The sequence below is a fragment of the Thunnus maccoyii genome, chromosome 4 (assembly GCF_910596095.1).
Source record: "Thunnus maccoyii chromosome 4, fThuMac1.1, whole genome shotgun sequence".
NCBI lineage: Eukaryota > Metazoa > Chordata > Actinopteri > Scombriformes > Scombridae > Thunnus > Thunnus maccoyii.
In genome coordinates, this window is record NC_056536.1 from 1,894,076 (window position 1) to 1,913,878 (window position 19,803).

Genomic DNA, 19,803 nt, shown 5'->3' on the forward strand with positions numbered 1-19,803 from the left:
GATTATTGAATTGGATTGAATTTGAATTGGTGACTGTCCTGTCCCAGGTCTACTTTTGTGTGTAAATGAAGAACAGTCAGTTCAAAGGCTGAGTTCTGTTAAAAGGAGGGAGGCGGATTTTGACTTTTACACCCACAGCCGGCCAGTGAAGGTGTTTTGAGTCCATCACCTCTTAATCACACCATAAACTATAAACTAGTAATCCTACATTTCCTCATCCATCCATTTTGTCTCTGCCCTGTGTGCTTGCGGTCTTTTTGACTTCAATTTGCAGCATGAAGTGATGAATGAGCCTCTGTGTTACCCATCCCAATTCATTTCAGAAACAGTGGGTTCTTGGCGATTGGTGCCATCTTGGCTCCATCACGACTCCCTGTCTGTGTTTACCTTGGAGCCAGTTTTGTCTGAGGGCTTCCCGGCAGGAGGGAGGGCTGCGATGGTGAAGCTGTCTGGGTCTTCTCTGTCTCGGATCTTGGACTCTTTCATCAGGTTGTCCAGCTTTTTCTTAGCCATGTTCTCCACCTGCTTCCTGTTGGCTGATGTCTGGAGGAGGAGTGAAGAGTTACAGAGAGAGAGATGACGATGATACATGGTGCAACAGAAAAGGCTAACTTTGGACAGTTTCAGTCTGGTGGGAGTTCATGCTCATTTTTCAGGTTGTGCCTGTAAGGCCTCTAACTTCAGTTTTCTTCATCTCTAACTTTTATCTTTTGCTTTCAGTTGTCTTTTTTTATTTTTCTGCAGGAAATATAATACTAGCTAATGACTTCTGTTTTAACAAATCAACCCAGACAGGTCAACAAAAGAATCGATATATCAACAACTTAGGTAATCAATTGATCATTTAGCAAATATTCTTTGGTTCTGGCCTCTCAGATGTATCTCAATTTCTGTTGTATAGTTGAACAAATCAAGATTGATCTGAAAATATCAACCTGGGAATCTGGATTTGTGATGTAGAAGCAGCAGAAGGACGCCAGTTCAACCTCCTCTCACATAACAAAGCCATCAGCCTCTGAGATCAATCTTCATGTTGCAGTCAGGAACATTTAGATTGCTACTCAGATGGACTGTTGTGTCTTAAGGCCTCTATACACCAGGTCTCCTTATGGGATTTTTTTCAGTCGATAGCATGCAATAAAACATGCACGATCACTGTTACTGCACAGTGTATTGGGGTCTTTTTTGCCAAAATAATACATCAAGTCAATTAATGTTCTGTATGATATTCTAAGTAAATGTCCTACTATAAAAGGAAAACTTGCAAAATTCTCTCTTTTTTTCTTCTTAGTCTGGTCTTATCAGAATAAAAAGAAAATCATACAGTATCCTAAAGGAACTCTTATGTTACATAATGCAGAACCTCCCGCAATGTGAGAACATGGCACACAATGATGGTGTATAAGATAGTGTATAGTATATGGTTTCCAACTTCTATGGCCAAATAATGCATTAAAAGGGTCAGTTCACCCAGATTACACAAAATTCTCATTTTATCACTTCGCTCTAATGATATCTAGCAATTTAGATGAGTTTTGTCTTACTTGTCAAGTTTTGAGAGATCTCTGAGATTTCAGAGGTGAAGGTACTTTAGTTTGTGGTGCTCACAGTATTGGAAAAATGACAATAGTAACATATTTCCAAGCAGCATGCCCACTGGTCAGAATTGAACTGTTTTCAAGATTTTTTATTAATTTATTATAATGTTTTTATTATTTTTTGTAATTTAAGTGAACTGCCCCTTTAAGTCATCTGGTTTTGTCTGAGGTCATACTGTAAAAGAATCCTTGCAGAATAAACGTCTCGCTCTGGTCTGACCTGACTAAGAAGAACAAAAACATGCAGGATCCTACAAGAATGCAGGTTTCTTGAGGAGCAAAGATAAAGCAAATGCATGATATTACATAATGCATGACCTCCCAGACCATTTGATGAATGCCTGAATTAGTGACGTAACCCATTCCAGATGTGAGGGAATGATAGTGAATGATAGTGAGACATCCTGCTTTACAGATGAAATGTTAGAAATGGAAGAGAGAGCACTGGTCTATGTCCTGCAGGGAGTAATATGCACATGCTCAGTTCATCCACATGGTGGCAGATTGTATCCATAAACCACCTCAGTCTGTTATCAGACCTCAGGGAGCAACTTGCTCCATGAAAACTTCTATTTCGAAGTGCTCAGTACGGATGTGTTCAAACTACATATACTGAGCTTATGTTAATAGAGGAATGTGGTGCAGTCAGTGCTATCCATCTTTTCTTTCTAGTAGAATTGATAAATACTTAACTGGTAAAAACATTTAACCTGAGCAAAGGCTAATGCTTTATTCTGAACAGAATTCTTATTATTCAGCTTGCACACCTTTGGAGACTCTCCAAAGGTCTACAGGTTGTTTCACAGACTTTTCCACCCTGAGAGAAATGAAATAATAGGCAAACTTTGATTATTAAAGATGTTCTTTGCAATGGTTTTGCATTAAAATATGGATATTTTTAGAAATCCTCAGCATTTATAGACTTTTGTGTAAGTGCATTTGCTTAGTAAAGTAGAAAAAGTACCCACACAGGCTGCCAGTACTTCATCTTAACTTCATTAGGACCCAATTAAGGTCTTTTGTTGATAAATCATCAGTTGCAAAAGGTGATGAAAGAAGAATAAAATTGGTACTTTTAACCTATCGCCACATTGGTCCATCAACCCTAACTGCACTTGGTGATCAACTGTCTGAAGTCCTGGCTGCTCTCATCGCTGGGGCGGGTTTTGTTGACAATCTCTCTACTGACCTAATCACAGCTCTGTCTGGTCTCAGTTGCACCTCTTGCTACCAAAAAATGTTTGAAGAAGTCTACACTGGAAGAAACAGTTGCTCTTAAGCAGGCTGCACATGGCCTTCGTTTTTTTACCTTTATTTTTCAGTCTGCTGTCTTTTGCATGAACGCCCTAACCACACTCACATTCACACATGGAAGCTCCTCAACCACAGTCTGACCTGCTGGCCACTGAGCAGCTCCACTGGGCTGTTAGGGGTTAATGGCCCTCCATCAATGGTGGTAATAATGGAGGGCAAACACTGCTTTTTCACTTCCCCTGCCCAGATTTATCCTGCCAGTCTGGCCCGCATCTCTAAGCTTTAGGTCACCACTGCCCCTCTAAACACTCATGACATCCAGATAGTCCCTGCTCTCACAATTTTGAGACCTCACTGGAAATGTTTTATGAGCTAGAATTGGCCTCTAAACCCACTTACCTGCCTATCTGACCTCCTACCAGCTAAAGTTTTTAAAAATACAAACCTACAATGCAGAATATAGTTAATTAATTACTGACAACTGGCTCTGTTTCCACTAGTGTTAAGACTGCTGTGGTTAAACTTTAAGAAACTGCACCTTGATGCTGGGTTTCCATAATGTTACTATTGTTATTTCTGTCTCCTCTGTATATATTGAATGTCTGTTCGTCCTGGAAGAGGAAACCCTCCTCTGATGCTTTTCTCTCAGAGTTGGAGAATAAAGGATCTATTTTTTTTTTTTAATATAAAGCCCTCTGAAGAAAACTTGTGATTTTGTGCTGTAGGCTATAAATAAATTAAAAAATTAAAGTATGACAACAGCAGAGATCGGCTTGTTTTTTCCTCTAATCCACCACCTACAAAACACTGATCCATGTGCAGGTTTGGTACCAGAATACCACTTTAAAATATCACAGACAGGATGAGAGAGTATGGCACATGACTAAGTGAGATTTCTGAGGGTGTCGAGAATGAGCATTTCATACAGTACCTTCCACTTTGAAAGAAGCAAGCAAACATTGAAGAAAGGAAGAAGAGGGGACAAACAGGAAGAGAGAGCAGGAAAATGAGAACACATGGCCAAACAGAAAGAAAAGACGGAGACAAAGAGAAACAGCAGAGATAGCAATAAACATGAGGAACAGAGTATTACAAAGACAAGACTGGAGAGGAGAAGCCTATGAACACTTGATCAGTTGGTCTCTTAGTTCAAACAAAAATAGAAAATCCACATTTCAACTGCCGTATACCTTGATTCAAAGCCTGCCTGTAACTCTGGTGGATAGAGGAGATAAACAAGGAGACACAGTAGTAAGAGGACATACATCTCCATTTATCAGCTTGCAGTCATCCTCCATCTCATCAGCGCTGTCCTCATCTGACACGTCTCCCTCCTCTGCGTTCTCGTCGATGTTGGGAGGCAGTTTCTTCCCCTGGTGGAGACAGCCATATTATTATGACAAATTACTGCAACGGTCATTTATATTATTCAACATTATGGGAAATACGCTTACAAGACAGAGGAGAAGGTCGATACCGCTTTCAAGTCCGTGTGCTTAAAGCGTACTCATTTTAGCATCGCACTCCTTCAACATTGATTGTTTTTTAAAGAAAGATCAAAGTCAAACCAGAGATATAATCTTTTTTATTCCACACATTCTTCTTCCTTGTCAAAACCTGGAGCCTAAATTACCCACAATGAAATTCAACTCTATTTGCCAGGTGTGTTATGCTAGTAGCGGTTAACGTAGCCTGGAGCTGCTAGCCTCCGGCAGAGACGAGGAGGCTACAGAGGTCTGGTAACCTCATTTCTTTCTAATGCCACACCCACATAGTTTGTTTTTTTCCATTTTCAGACTCATAGTCAGCCCCAGTCGACACTGACTCAAGTGACATCACTTGAGGCAATTTATCAGATTTCACACAGCTCCTTCTGGAGATACAAAAGGCTTTATGCTACTATTTTCACATAGAACACCTGGAAACACAGGCTGAGGTGGAAAATCTGTGGAATTCCCCTTACCTGTTGAGTTGGACTCAACAGGACTGGGTTGACTAGCTTAGCATAAAGACTGGAAACAGAGGGAAACAAAAACCCTGGTTCTCTGTCCACCTCTAAATTTCACTGATTAACACATTGTATCTTGTTTGTTTAATCCGTACACAAACAGAAATGTAAAAAATGACAATTAGAGGTTTTGGGGGGAGGTAAGTGCTGGAACTGTTTCATGATAACAGCATGAAACTGGTGGTAATACAGAATTCAAAGAATTTACTGTACATACTGAGTAGCAGCTCACATTTGTTCTCACCACCCACAGCATCATTTTTACCAGCTCACATCGAATGCAGTGACTTCATTTTCCCTGGATAAAGGTAACAATGAAAACCGCAGACTGGGACCAAGAACAGCTGATAGTATAATAATGTGGCTGTAAAATGTATTAACTCAAAAAAAGAGGATTTGTCAATGCACCGACATGTGAGTGGTATCTTCTCATCTCAATCTTGGAAAGAAAGCAAATAATTTCCCAAAATGTTACACTACTTTTCCAGTAACTGTATAAAAGATAATGCTAGAATTACATGAGAGTCAATAGAGCCAAAAATGTGAAGTAGGCAGGAAATAGGAACTCATTTTTCCTTTTTGCCAGCCGGCACGCAGATCAGATATGAAGACAAGGTGTAGAAAAGTGTTCTGAAGCCTATAATCCCGTTCTTTCTACGTTGTCTTGCCATCATCTTTGATCAGGAAACAAAAAACAGCTGAGGATATGGTAGCTAATAAAGCATTAGGTGACGCATGGCCATTTACAGTACCTGTTGCAATTTCTATTATTTTCACTGACAGGCCTCAAAGGGGGAAAAGAGAGAGACATGAGGAAGAGACTCAACAGTGAAGCGTGTACAGGTTCAGTCATTGATGTTGTGCTAACAGATGGGCCCCCTCTCACTGCCTGAGCCATGGATTTTTCATTAACAAGTGAGGTCGTTTGCCCAATGGTTAGCAATAATTCTCCATCATAGTGTCATGGAGGTGGCTTCCCGCAGCAGCACTGTGTGGCCGATGATAGTGTGACATGAGCACCCACAGCGAGGCCGCACAGTGCGCGGTGTTGCAGGGCACAGTGCTTTCATATTGGTGCCATCACTAACACATTGCTGACTGTACACACAGGTAATAGTGCTGGTGCAGCAGCTGGCTGAGAAGTCTGTGCAGTGCCAGGTATTGGCACAGTGCCCTCTCTTTAGTGAAAATATCTGGAGTCAATAAAGCCTCATTAACCTCAATAGTGTTGCCTCCCCTGCTATCAGAGGGCTGCTGCTGCTGCATATCAGCATACTCTCCTGCTTCTGTTAGTTAAAGGCATGTTTCAAACTAACTTTACTTTAATGGTTTGCATTACAACTTGCCACGGCTGCCAACATAGACAGATGGTTTACAACAGCAAAGAGCTTTCACAATGACCACAGGGAGTGAATTTTAGGGTACAATTGGTGGAAAATGAAAGTAAATGTGATGTGCTGTTTATTGCCACTACAACTACACTGAGACCAACTGCAGCAGTGCGTTTAATTGAAGAAGAGGCACCGCCCCCCTTCACAGCCGGGCTCAGTGACAACAGAGTGGCTATGGAACTGAGGGATGACTTGCCTTTAAAAGGATAGGTTTACAATTTTTCAAGTGTGTCTTAAAACAACAGTCAGGAGCCCAAATGTTTTCCTCAGTGTAATCATTCCTCCTGGTCATACTGACTATTAAAAGATCCCTTTCAAATGTGCTTTCAATTTACATAAGTGATGGAGACAAAATCCACAGTGTGTCCACACAGTCATTTAAAAGTAGATGTGAAGCTTATATGAGGCTTCATCAGTCTGAGTTAGTCATATCAAGTGGATATCTGACACATTTACAGTCTTTTTTAGCATCAAATTCCCTCTGTGTGTTTCCCTGTTGAGCTGCAGTGGTAGTAACAAAAAGAGGGACTTTGGCACTAAAAAGACTGTAACGTTGAAAGATATGTACTTGATTTGACTCATTTGGACGCTGAAGCTTCATATTAGCTTCAGATAAACTTTTAAATACATTTTGCACAGATGAAGACTTTTTTGTCCCCCATCACTTCCATTGTAAGGTCATTATGAAGGGATCTTCTAATGGTCAGTATGAACAGGAGGAATGATTACAGAAAGAAAAACATGTTTCAATGTTCATTTGGGGTCCTGACTGTTGTTTTAACACAGACTTGAAAGATTGTGAACCTGCCCTTTAAGGTGTGGATAGAAGTGTCTTACATCAGGCCACACGGGGGCGTAATATCCCATAATATATGTGCTGTACCTCATTCCACTTCTTCAGGGAGCTTAAGTTGTAATCATAGTAGTAGAAACAATGGGTTTGGATATTGTAATTACACAGACAACTGTGAATGAACCAGCTTGCAGTCCACTGTTACTACACACGAACAATCCATAACAACTCAAGCTTTTTATTCCTTCCTACATCCAAGTTTTGTTTTTCATTCTCTTTTCTTAAATGTATCATATTCACACACTTTCTAATCACTTCACTTCAATCAGCACACCATCTCCTGCCTTCGCAGTCTGCTGTGTGAGGTTCAAACTCCAGATAAGAGGACAGTGAGCTTTTTAAACAACTGTACGTCTAAGTGCGTTAGAGCACACCCACGCTCTGACTTTACCTTGACAAGGATCTTGCCTTTGAGTATTTCTGGTGAGGGCAGCTGCCCAGAATCGCCAGCTTTGATGTTGGACACGTCCAGTTTGTCCCCCAGGATCTCAATCAGATACTGGGCCATCTTCTTTTGCTGAGGAACACTGCAGTGGTTTTCTATGGACAGGATGACTGGGTAGCTGGGAGATAATCACACACAAGAGATTGGAGTTACAGGGCTGAAAAGTGGAGGAGGACACACAGTTTGATTTCTCCAGGATACTTGCAACAGAGTACACAGGAGGATGTAGAAATGCATTATTGACAATTCATCCTCAGAGATTCCTGTTAGATGTTTTCTCTTAATTTGAGAACTAAATTCTCATTGATGTGTTTTTTTTAATTAATTAGGGGTTTCTGCTGGGAAAGCCTTTAGTTTTTCCAGCAAATGCAAAGCAGTAATCATCAGTTTACATGTCAATACTGATGCCTCCTGCCTGTCTTTAGATCTGTTAATGAAAAGAACGGCGAGAAAGAAGCACAGTTTCACCAATTTTATGATTTGTATTGGGGAGAGCAGCCTTAGTAAGTAATATGCATTATGCAGAGTTCCTCACATCCACCTGTAAACCATCATCAACAGTCACATCTCAGTAATCATCATCAAATCAATAAATAATTGAAACAGACTTTACAAAATGCTTGTCTGCACTGCAACACTGGTCTGAAATATGTGTGAGTTGCACAGATTCTGTACTAAGAATGCAACGTGGTTTTATGATTCTTTGGTTTAGAGCCACTTCAAAAGACACTAGACATGAGGACTCTTGACTCTACAAGACAATGCTCACTCTCTGCAAGATGATGGTCATATGAAGTTTTTATACAACTTGTAAAAAGACTGTTCATCTCTTGATGAAAATGGAATAAATGAGCACATCTGGATAAACGTCAGTATTTTCAAATCAATATTTCCTATTACCGTGAAGCATCTGTGGTCTAGCATTTGAAAGGGAGACACATTCAGAAGCACTGTGACTCCTCAGTCACAACATACTAACTAGAACTCTTCACAGTCTAAGTCAGATGGAAGCTTTTCATCCCCGTCAGTCCGCCACAGAGCCTGTTTTTATTTAGAGTCCTGGAAAATCACATCATTCTCTTTGATGTTGAATGCAGCCTTTCACCCTGCTCCTTTTTAGCCAATTATCTGTGGAATATAATGTCCACAATTATGTTTTCTAACACACACAGCAAGGGTGAACATCCTAACAAGGCGAGTGTTTCTCCTTCACTTTACTTGAAGAGGCAGGCTCTAAAAATAGAGCTCTTCTGTGCATCCTCCAGACTGTGTGCATGTCGATGAGATTATCACCTTCTGATGCAGCCTGTGTGAGGAGGAGGAGGGTGTCTGTGTGTGGATGGCTGTGAGTATGATTTTATGTTTTATGTGTGTTTATAGATATGGATGTATCTGCATATGTTATACAAATTAAAGGAGAAACCTGATGCTTCTGGGGCATGCTGGCTCACTGAATGGTTTGATGAGTATTAAATGATATGAATCATATGCTTTGACCTTCATAGTCACCAGATCTCATCCCAGCTGAACATCTATGGAGATTTTGGATTGATGTGTTAGACAGGTTTGTATTTGTGTTGTAGGGTGTTCTCTGGAACCTGTTTAATACTGGGTTTTGGTTCACATCCCTACAGAGAAGTTAGTGCAAATTAAATAAAATTGCCATACCTTTGATTATTTTGGAGAAAATAGACGTATAAATAGATGCAAAGTTGGAACAAGTGTCTCTTTCCCTTGCTGTTTAATCGTATACAAAACAAAAAGTGGAAATGCAGCGGCAGAGTGACATCTTTTTTTGCATTAGTGGTAAAAATACTTTGATGGAACAAATAAGTCACTTTTTATGGAAATCCATCTGTAGACGGAGCTCTTGTACCCATGAGTAGGTACACAATGTTAGCTTCATATTTTACAGAGTCTGTCCCACAATTTACTCAGTGATACAGCTGAGTAAATTTGATATCTGAAGAAGAGCCTATTTGGGCTTTAAACATTTTACTATTTCTAGATAGAAAACATTTCTTTTAAAGGAAGCATTCTACCGTGTTGTGAGTCCTTCCTCCTCAAGAAGTAGAGATCACCTACAATTTATTTTTGGACGGAGCACCTGGACAAGAAAGATGTGCACGTGTTTTGCACGCTGCGTCTGTAAGAACAGGAATATTTCTCATTTCTATGAAACTTCATGCAAAAGGAGACGAGTTTGCAGGTTTGATAAATATGCTGAATGTAAGACTGAGGTGTCCCTGAACCACACAAAACTAAGAAAAAGTCTGTAGATTCCCCACACTGCTCTTATGGGGGGAATCCTACAACAACCAGAATGCATTGCACACGTCCCCAGACATTATATTGTAAAACTAGTTGTTTTTTGCGTTAGATTCAGCTCTTCTGGATGAATCACAGATAAACTTAGCAGCTTAACTAAGCTGTCGCTCCGGGCTGGCGGTCGCTTCCTCTTCCAGACTCTGTTGTGTCTGATTCAACAGTGCGATATTCAGCCTTGTATCATGAAACTAATTTTCTTACAAATATACTGATATTTTAAAGTATTTAGTAGTGTGATATTTTTTAATCTGCTTTTCCGTTTCACTAGCGTAGCATGGGACAGGAGTGTTTTGGGAGACCCACATTTTACCGTCCTTGAAGGCACCACTACAGAAAATGAGGAAACGTAGTTTGTAACCTAAGGCAGATCTCCACTGTTGACAAATGAGCAGAGCTCTGGGTGCAGGCAACATGGAGGGAAGTTAAACATTGTTCATTTGCATATACTACCCACATTGTAATGATACAATACTGCTTGAAAATCAGCAAAGTTTCCCTTTAATGATCTGAGGTGTGAGCTCTCTTTTTGATGTTCTGGATGAGAATCCTTTGGTTTGACTCATAAATATAAAAGACAACTTGTACACTAATGAGGCAGAAATTCTACTGAATCATATAAGCAACAAACACATCTCATTATGTTAGAATCATACTTTAACTTGTGAATTGTCAGCCCTCAAAAAAACAAAACTGCACCCAGGATGAGTTCAACCCGTCTCTGGTTCTAGTATTAAACCCACCCAACCCTGGAATTATATTCCAAGCCTCATTTCTCCCATTTTTCTCTGTGGCTGTACAACCCAACAGCCTGTGTAATGCAACACCGTAATGAGTCCTGACAGCATACATGTCCATATATTGCTGGGGTTATTTTCCACATGCTTATTAAATCAGCACACACATGCTTTACAGTCTGTCAGTCTCCATCAATGGAGGGGAGATGAAACCTGAAAGTGATCTACTGGAGCATTCTTATGGAGGGTTTTAAGGGCCAAAACTAAATATATAAATAAATAATTATATAATTAAATGCTTAAATAAATGAATAAGTATATAATTGCTTATAAATGCTTGATCATCATCACCATAAATAAATAAATCACAAATTAAATGATACATTAAATATATAAATGTATTTGGCATTTGTCTGCATCTGTTCAGCCACAGCCAACATATCAACCATTATAGCATGCAAGATTTCATTCAAATGAATAAACAAATGAATAAATATACAAATAAATATAACATTTATATATTTAATGCCTCATATAATTTGTGATTTATTTATTTATGGTTTATTTATGGTATTTCAGCATTTCATTGTATAATTATTTATGTATTTATATATTTAGTTTCAGCCCTTAAAATCCTCCATACATTCTGACTGAGTGAGTGTGCAAGCCAGTGAATATAAGCAAATGTCAAAGTGAGAGTATGGCAACACAGAGAGGGACTGTGTGTCTGTGTGTGTTTCAACGTACTCGTTCTTGACAAAGGCGTACTTGTTGATGGTCTCAATGACGTCTTTGAAGAGGATCTTGGAGGTGAGGGTGTAGCCGTGGTGGACGATGGGCTCACCGTCTTGACCGTCCCAGCAGTCCACTGTGGTCAGGAAAGGAGTCAGTCATTAGCATCTTCATGGAAGATTATGTAATACTGGGTTAGTGTTTGAACAGTTGTTGTTCTCTACATTACTGCTGTCTTTTACTTTGGCATGTGGGTCATCATTATGTTGTTTGTCATTATATTTTTTTTGTTTTTGTGACATTTCGGACAATGTGTGGAACACAATGTACAGTAGTAGGTGCAGAACCACAGCTTTCTGTTATTCATTCAAAGCACTCCACCAATTTAGCATTGCACTCCTAACATTGTTAGACTCAATGCACAGTTTGTAAAAGTATAATCAAAGTTGTTGCAGCACAATCAGAGACTTTCCTTTTTATGCCACGCATTTTTCTTCCTTATTAAAACCTGATGTCTACATTACCCACAATGCTACTCGACCACCGGCAGTTCAGTCGGAGATTGGGGCGTGTTATGCTGGCAGCAGCTAATGTAGCCTGGAGCCGTTAGCCTCCGGCAGAGATGAGGAGCGGGCTACAGAGGTCTGGTAACCTCACTTCTTTCTAACTCCACACCCCCAGATTTTTTTCAGTTTCAAACTTGTAGTCTTCAGACCCAACCAAATCAAGTGACATCACTTGAGGCAGTTTATCAGATTTCACCCAGCTCCATCTGGAGAAACAAAAGGCTTGAGTTACCCTTTAACTCAAATCCAGATTTTTTATTTTAATGAACACGTATGTGTGTGTGTAACCAAACTTTAAGTCGACCTTCATCCAAGCATGCGTGCAAGACACTTGTGTGGAGCCCAGTTCACTCTGATTTCTGTTGCCCTCGATCCTCAGGCAAAGATAGTAAATGAGTGGGTGGTGACCTTTTTACAGTAGATAATGCCAGGCACCCCCCACCACATGTCTGCCTCCCTCCTTCAATCCCCCAACAAGCATTTTTCTAAACTGTAGCAGGGAAGAACAGGCTGACATAGTGACTGTAATTACCCCACATGTCCACTGCACATGGCTCATACTTGTTGTGTCCAGTGTGTGTGTATCAGATCTGATACAAAGCTATTTTACAGTGGGTTTTTTTCCACAGCTCCATTAACTTAAAATTTTGTTCTAATTTTGCCAGAACTGCGTGACTCAGGCACTGAGCAGTATTCTGTGACTTGTAAATTTGATATAATTGTTATACTTATGCTCCATGAAGAAATAAACAGTACCAGTCAAAAGTCTGGACCCACCTTCCCATTCACTTAAATGAGAAAGTGTATTTAAACTTTTGACTGGTACTGTACATAAGTGAAAGAGTGCAGTTTTTTGCTTGAATCATTCTGAAAACTGTGCTTATATTCTGGGAGTGTATAGTGTACCTTCTACACAGCGACAGCCGGCCTGTAGCACCCAGGCGTACATGTCCACCCTGGACTGTGACATCAGCTGGTCACCCATCAGGTAAGTGTTGTGTGAGGAAGCGATGAAGTAGTTGCACAGTGGCTGGCTCATGTCCTGGATCACGTTATAGTGCTCTGGATTGAAGATGTCCCCTGCTGGACTGCGCATGTAATTCGTAAAACCTGAAAGAACATTAAACAAAGCGCTTTTGACAAACTGGGTTTGTCCAATTTTTCTTCTGATCAGTGCCTAAAATCTTACATTTTTCACACATCTCTTAAATCATAGATGTGTAAACTGTTAAGTAAATTAAACGTATCACAAACCTCCCACTAAGGTACTAGTAGGTGGAATAGCATTTATTTTCACGCCAAAACATCAGCCTCAGATATCCGGTTCTACTGTATATGTTCAAGAACTGCAGCAGTAGGCAGAGATGAAATATGCACCATGCTAGGACTCTTCAGCACCAGGAGCAAGCACTGCTTCATATTTCCAGCCAAGTCTTTTGCATAATAGTATTATTAGGGCCAGTGATTTCTTGGATTAAGCTGTAGTCTTTAAAAAGTTGTCAGGTGCATTGGAGGAAAGTGCAACTTGAAAACAATGAGAAAAACTCTGGCACACTGTCTCTCTTACTGCTGGAATATTAGTTCACAGCGTTTCTGTCTGTCCGACCTTCATGAGGTATATGAATATCTGCAGGAGTTTTTCTCATTGTATTGGATTGTGAAAGGACCAGAAACTCCCACACACTGTTGATCACTTGTATTAACTTTATTGACAACATTTTGGTCCTCAGACCTTCATAAGGCAAAATTCAAATGTTGTTAATAAAGTGAGTGCAAGTGATCGACAGTGTTAGCACTGTATATTTTCCATCTCTTCTAACTCAATACCTCAGTGCAATATTTACTGATTTTTACTGAGTATTTTTATAAGACTCTTTCAAGACAGATACTGGAGAAACAGGTATGTATTTTGTGTTATATGTTTTATAAGCAATAAAGAAAGACTGGCATTACTCTATTGTAATATACCAACAAACAATCAATACCAACGAGGCACTATGATGGACTCTGTTACTATTGTTTGCATCTGTATATTACAGTCTGTATTGTTTTCAATTCTTAAAAAATAGAAAAAAAATGTAAGACCCTGTAGCACTGAACACACTAATTGTAAGTTGCATTGAAAAAAGCCAAATGAGTCAAAGTCAAATGAGTGAAATAAAATGTCCTAGTAAATAAAGCTGATTCTTCAAAGCAGCATCGATCAATCTTGTGAATTCCCGCAGACACCTTGAACAGATACACAGCAAAGCAAAAGCTTCACCAAGTTGATCGAACTGATGTTCTCCATGTGGACAACATGCAAGAAAAACATTTTCATCAATACAAGCCACACTGTGATTCAGTACTAAAAGGAAATTCTTTGAATAGCAGTGCACATAAAGAAAGTATTTATTATGTAGATAGCCAAGATGGAGTACTTCCTTTTCAATTTCACTAGAAGAGTTTAGTTCCAAACACAGAAGCTTGAAGTGCACTTACCGTCAATACCCAAAACCCCTTGCTTCTGGTTCTCAGAGCACGGCTCAAATTTGTTGATAATCTCCAGGCAATGGTCTTTGGTGACTTTGGTCATCTACAAAGTACAGAAATACATGTCAAACAACCTAAAAACTTACTTACTCTGTATGCTAAAATCTAAGAATAATAAGTAATGTATTCTTTGTTAAGAAAATTCAACATTAAGGAGAATTATTGAGAAGTGGCTGATAATCCAGTCATGAGAGCTTCCTATGTGTCATGTTTCATTCAGTCCCAGTTGCAGGATCCAACTGTCTGTCTGGTTGCTGCTCTTTAAAGCCTCCTGATTGGTCAATCAGATTCCCATCTGTGTTGATCATTTAAAGGGGGGTATGTTTCAAAGGGGTGGCTTTCACAGGACTGTTACTGTGTTCATGACAGCTACAGCCATTTGAGAGGTTGTAGCTAGGTATAGCCTGGTGAGGCATCATTTCCACAGGCTTATTTCCATTTTAGAAAATATTTTCCACCCCGCTTCTACAGTAATGAGTAGGGTGAGTGTCCAAAATTGTGTTAAATGGGGTATGTTTGCTACCAAGCCACCATAATCCAAATGAGAAAATGCTGCGTGGAGAGTAAATCCAGACATACTCAGCAGAGGTTAACCCATCTCCATCGTTAATGGACTGAGCAGCAGACAGTGCTCTGCTAACTGGCACACGTACACACCCAGTACTAGAGAGGATTTGCTGAATTTGAGTACAATAATTTGAAAAAGAGAAGGGCATGAACTCATCATATTAATATACAGTTTTTATTTACAGCATTTTGTTATACATTAGCAGATAATAAATAACTTAAAATGTATAAAAAAAACATGTTTGTATATATTTTGTTACAATCCTTATATACTCCTGAAAATCTAGAATTGAACATTTAAGAAGACTAAGAGTCTAAACTAAACTAAACTCTTGGACAAAATTAATTTTTGACCAGATAGATGAAAAGTCAGGAGATCAAAGAGGATCATCAAAAGCATTAGTATAGATCATCTGGGAACCATGAATGTCTGTACTAAATTTTGTTGAGATATATCACAGCATATGAGAAAACTTTGTGATTAGGATATAACCTCTAGAGACCCTGAATATCTGTGGTCAAGGTCATGGCAATGGTTTAATATTACCATGCTGTGTTTTTGTGACTGAAGCTGAAAATCAAAATTACCAGAAATTGCCAAATAACAGGCTTTATTTACCTAAACCAGAGAAAATAAAGGTCTGTATTAGAAACAGGCCTTTATTCTTATTTCCGCTGTTCCCCGGTTGATGAAAACTCAAACCTCCCTCCATGTTTACCTGTCGTCTTGATAAATTTAGCATAATCCATCAGTACAACAACAGAGTCGTGTCATACTCACTACTCCCCTGCTTTCACTTTTTCTTCATTTACTGAAACACTGTTTCCATTGACTAATTATTTCCAGTTGCTTCTACTTTGCCATTTCTTGGATCTCTGTTAAGCTTCTGTCAATGAAAAACATTACCTACATGTTATTTCACATTAAAACTGGCACAATCCTTCCCTTTCCCGGCAGGAAGAGTTGATTTCATAGACCTTCATAATGATTAAAGAAACTGTAAAATAGAAGCAACTTGAAATAATTATTGAATAAAACAAATATTTCAGTTAAAAACTGAAACTCAGTGCAGCAGATTGGTAAGTAAAACTGATTTGTAGTACATTAGAGTGCAAGTAATTACACCCTCCATTAAGGCTCTTTGATCGATTCATGTTTGTGCAATTATGGTATCTATCTTTAAGTCTAAGAGTAGATGTATACCCATAAAATGAAATTTGATATTCAGTAGAGTGTGTTGATTAATAACACATGTATGTTCATATATTCCTTTTCCACTAATATGGAAAGATGATAAAGCATAATGATCAATCTAATCGTGTTTCCATAAGTCTTTGTACAAATGTGGTCCAACAAACTTCATTTTATTCTCTTCACTTCTGAAACCAAACATACAGCTTGGGGAACATGGTTTGGTTTGGACTGCATGGGAACAGATAGAGACCATTGTTTTCCATTAACACATTTCAGTCTTTTTTCAGTTCCTGGAGAAACCCAGTAAGTCCAACAGTTAACAGAAACACTCAGACAGACACGTGGACACACAAACTGGAGTCTTTCACATAATCCTAGTTCTTATTTGAATCACAAAGAGACAGATCAGACCAACAAAGGCTGTAGTTAATGATACCGGCAGAGACACCTTTTCTGCCTTTTGGCATCATTTCAAACATATTGCTTCACAAAACTGCTTCCACTATTCTCCAGTAACAAGAGGAGGGGAGCCATCGCATTCACAGCGCCAGAACTAAACCCTGAGTATAATTGGAGAAAAATACACCACATCTGAGTGGAGCTGACATCTTACTATCCAAACAGAGCCTTCTCTTTTAAAAAATGATTGCCAGAGTGCGAATTAGCTGAAGGAAAACACACTGGGTGTTTAAAGAAAAACAAGCACTTACGCTCATTATCTCATTTTTCTTTTTCAGGCAATGGTATCATTAGCGAGGAGATGTGTTTATTGTGAAAACCCTTAACAACAAACAAGTGTTGTGAGGGTACTTAATGCTGATGCCCCGTTAAGGCCCTCACTGCCTACATTTCCCCACACTGAGCACCACTTCAGGGGCACAATGGCCAGTAGGTTACGCTTTTGACTTCCCACCTGACAGAAGCTAAACAAGGAGCCTTATGGGTATTTAGTATTTTAAATGGCAGAACAACCACAAACTTCTACCTGACTTTCTTTTCTCTATCTTTATTTTCTTCTACCCATGAAGGGCTTTTAATTTTGATTGACTCAGTTTGCAACCTTTGTTGAAGGCCTTGAACACTAAATGGCCACTGATTGGCTACTGCTGGATTGGTAAAATGTGATGATTGACACATAAATATTCATTTTCATATGAGCATAATGTCAGATTTTTCCTGAAAATAAGAACCCTTCAAAAGAGCAACTGTTCTGTTGCCTAAACATATATGAGAGAAGAATATGTGCAAAAGTTGCACTTTGACAAAGACTATGAATTCATAAAAAGTCAAGATTTAAAAAAAAAAAAAAAAAAATTATATGCAGTTCTATTTAAACATTTACAATACCTAAAAATGTAATGGTAACTTTATAGTTTATCACCAGAACAAGATATGATTAGCCTAGCTTAGCATAAAGACCAGAAACTGCTAGCTTGGTTCTGTCCAAAGTTTCAAAAAATCTTCCTAACAACTCCTCTAAAGCTCACAAACATGTTGTATCTCATTGATTTATTCCATATACAGACAGAAATCATGTAAAACAACCATTTGTGTTATTAAGAGGAGTTCCTTGCTGAAACCATTTCTTGACAAACAACAGTTTATCCATCTGGCAAGCACTTCTGCACAGTGTGTCCCGCTATGGCTTGGGTTGCCAGATTTGGTCAGTGGCCACAGGTTTGGTTTTGATCTCCGTACATACAGAATGGCACCAAACCTGACAACCTCACTGTAATGGTAAGACTCCAGGACAATACTCCTGCATGTAACTTCCTCTAAATCCACAAATTAGATAATTAGAAAATATTATTCTTACATTTCTGTTTGTGCAAAGATTAAAAAGATATGATACAACATGTCAATTAGTAAGCTTCAGAGGTGTTGTAAGAGCCAAGCTAGCTTTTTCCCCCCGCTTCCAGTCTTCATGCTAAGCTAGGTTAACAATATCCTTCTCTGTACTTACAGTAACACACATACATGAGATTGGCATACACATCATACATATCTTTAAAATATGCTAGCAACAGTCTGGTATAAAACGCCATGCGCGGGCTGTAGTCGTCTTTAAAATCATGTATTATAGACAGTTTGAGTGTGAGATGAACTGTAGTTTTTTACAGATTTGCAGCTGACCTGCTGCTCACTGTTTAGCTGTGTGTGCTAGAGCTACGTTCCCTTGCTCTACTTATAGATTGTGTTTTAAAATAGCTCCAGGCCAGTAACTATTGACTCTTAGTGTCCCACTTGGCCAGTGATCCAACTAAACTATTTCTTGATTGTAAAATGTAGCAAAAATGTGTTATTAGCGAATGTTTCCTTTGTAATAATCAATCATACATGATTGATTAAAAATATATGGAGGTTGCGCTACATAGAGATGTTAATATTACAGTATGGGCGCTGTTCACTATAGTAGTTGTTATCTCAGTGTTGTCTCTACAGCTTTATTCACTAAATTTAGTCAGTTTTCAGACTGTCCTGGCATTCCTGTTACTTCTATCTGACCTATTCTATTGAGGGTTAACAATATCAATTTGTTCTCGCAAGATATTGACACATCTGCACTACTACTAGTCTGCATGTTTTAAATGCAACCTGAATGCGTACCTTCTGCTCAGTCTCCAGGAAGCGGGCCAGGTCGGTTGTGTCGAGGTGGTCTTTGTGGTTGCTGTAGGTGAGCATGAGAAGGTACAGGTCCCTGCGGGTCGACATCATCTTGTAGAAAGAGCAGAACTCTTCAAAGCCCAGCGTTCCCTGGTTGTCATCTGTGTCCGCCTCCTACACACCAGGTACAAGGAACAGCTTTAGCTTCCAGGTATGTATTAGGGATGGGCATTTCAAGCAAAAAATACTATTTAATATATACTGGGAACTATTCAACCATTCTTTGAGGATTCCCCCCCACATTCACGCAAACACACACACTCCAGTTTTGTGGTAATAGATTTTCTTGATTGGACCATAAACTCAAGCTCAACAAATGCCATCAAACTTCAAAAACCCTCGCCTTTGACGAAGCTGATCGGAAGCATGTCTTTAGCCATCATCCTTGAGATAAGGGCCGTTGTTTGCTATGCACATCTACCATCAAACTTACTTATCTGGTGACAAAGCTAGCCATTAATTGCTGATCTGTGGATGGGCCCCCATGTTCTGCTGGGGTGTTTCACTCTCATCAACTATGATGTGCATAGTTGTTGTAGACTTATGATATGGCAGTTCTACTTAGCAGAGTTTGCACTGCACATTTTCATTTATTTTTATCGAAGTATCGAGTTCCTCACAAAACTTTTTGTCGGCTGTAGTAGTCTTTGCATGTTTTTCCTCTTTGTACAGTAGCATCTAATCATGACCTATCCCTAGTAAGTATTTTGTTGGACATTTTTTTGCCTTTACAGTGCAGTAATGATAGGGCAGGAAATGAGAGGGAAAGAGATGGGAAATGACACACAACAAAATTTACCCAATCGGATTAGAGCAGCTTTGAAAAATAATTTGTGTCAGACATGGTTTTTCCACCCAAAAGTTACTAAGTTAGAAATTCTAAAAATTGCATTCATTGAAAAACTTTTGCTATATCAAAATAGAATTCCATTTGCA

The 19,803-nt window shown here is 39.2% G+C and overlaps 1 protein-coding gene across 5 annotated transcripts in view; it reads right to left on the bottom strand.

Annotated features, from left to right (window-relative positions):
• Positions 1-19,803, bottom strand: part of plch2a (phospholipase C, eta 2a) — a 76,073-nt gene that overhangs the window by 25,281 nt on the left and 30,989 nt on the right. For all 5 annotated transcript variants that reach the window (XM_042409729.1, XM_042409728.1, XM_042409731.1 and 2 more), the window contains exons 5-11: positions 18,811-18,981; positions 14,391-14,484; positions 12,816-13,019; positions 11,359-11,479; positions 7,496-7,667; positions 4,118-4,225; positions 388-543 (exon numbers count right to left, since the gene is read on the bottom strand). In XM_042409729.1, the coding sequence (XP_042265663.1) occupies positions 388-543; positions 4,118-4,225; positions 7,496-7,667; positions 11,359-11,479; positions 12,816-13,019; positions 14,391-14,484; positions 18,811-18,981 (1,026 nt within the window). The remainder of the gene's footprint in view (positions 1-387; positions 544-4,117; positions 4,226-7,495; positions 7,668-11,358; positions 11,480-12,815; positions 13,020-14,390; positions 14,485-18,810; positions 18,982-19,803) is intronic.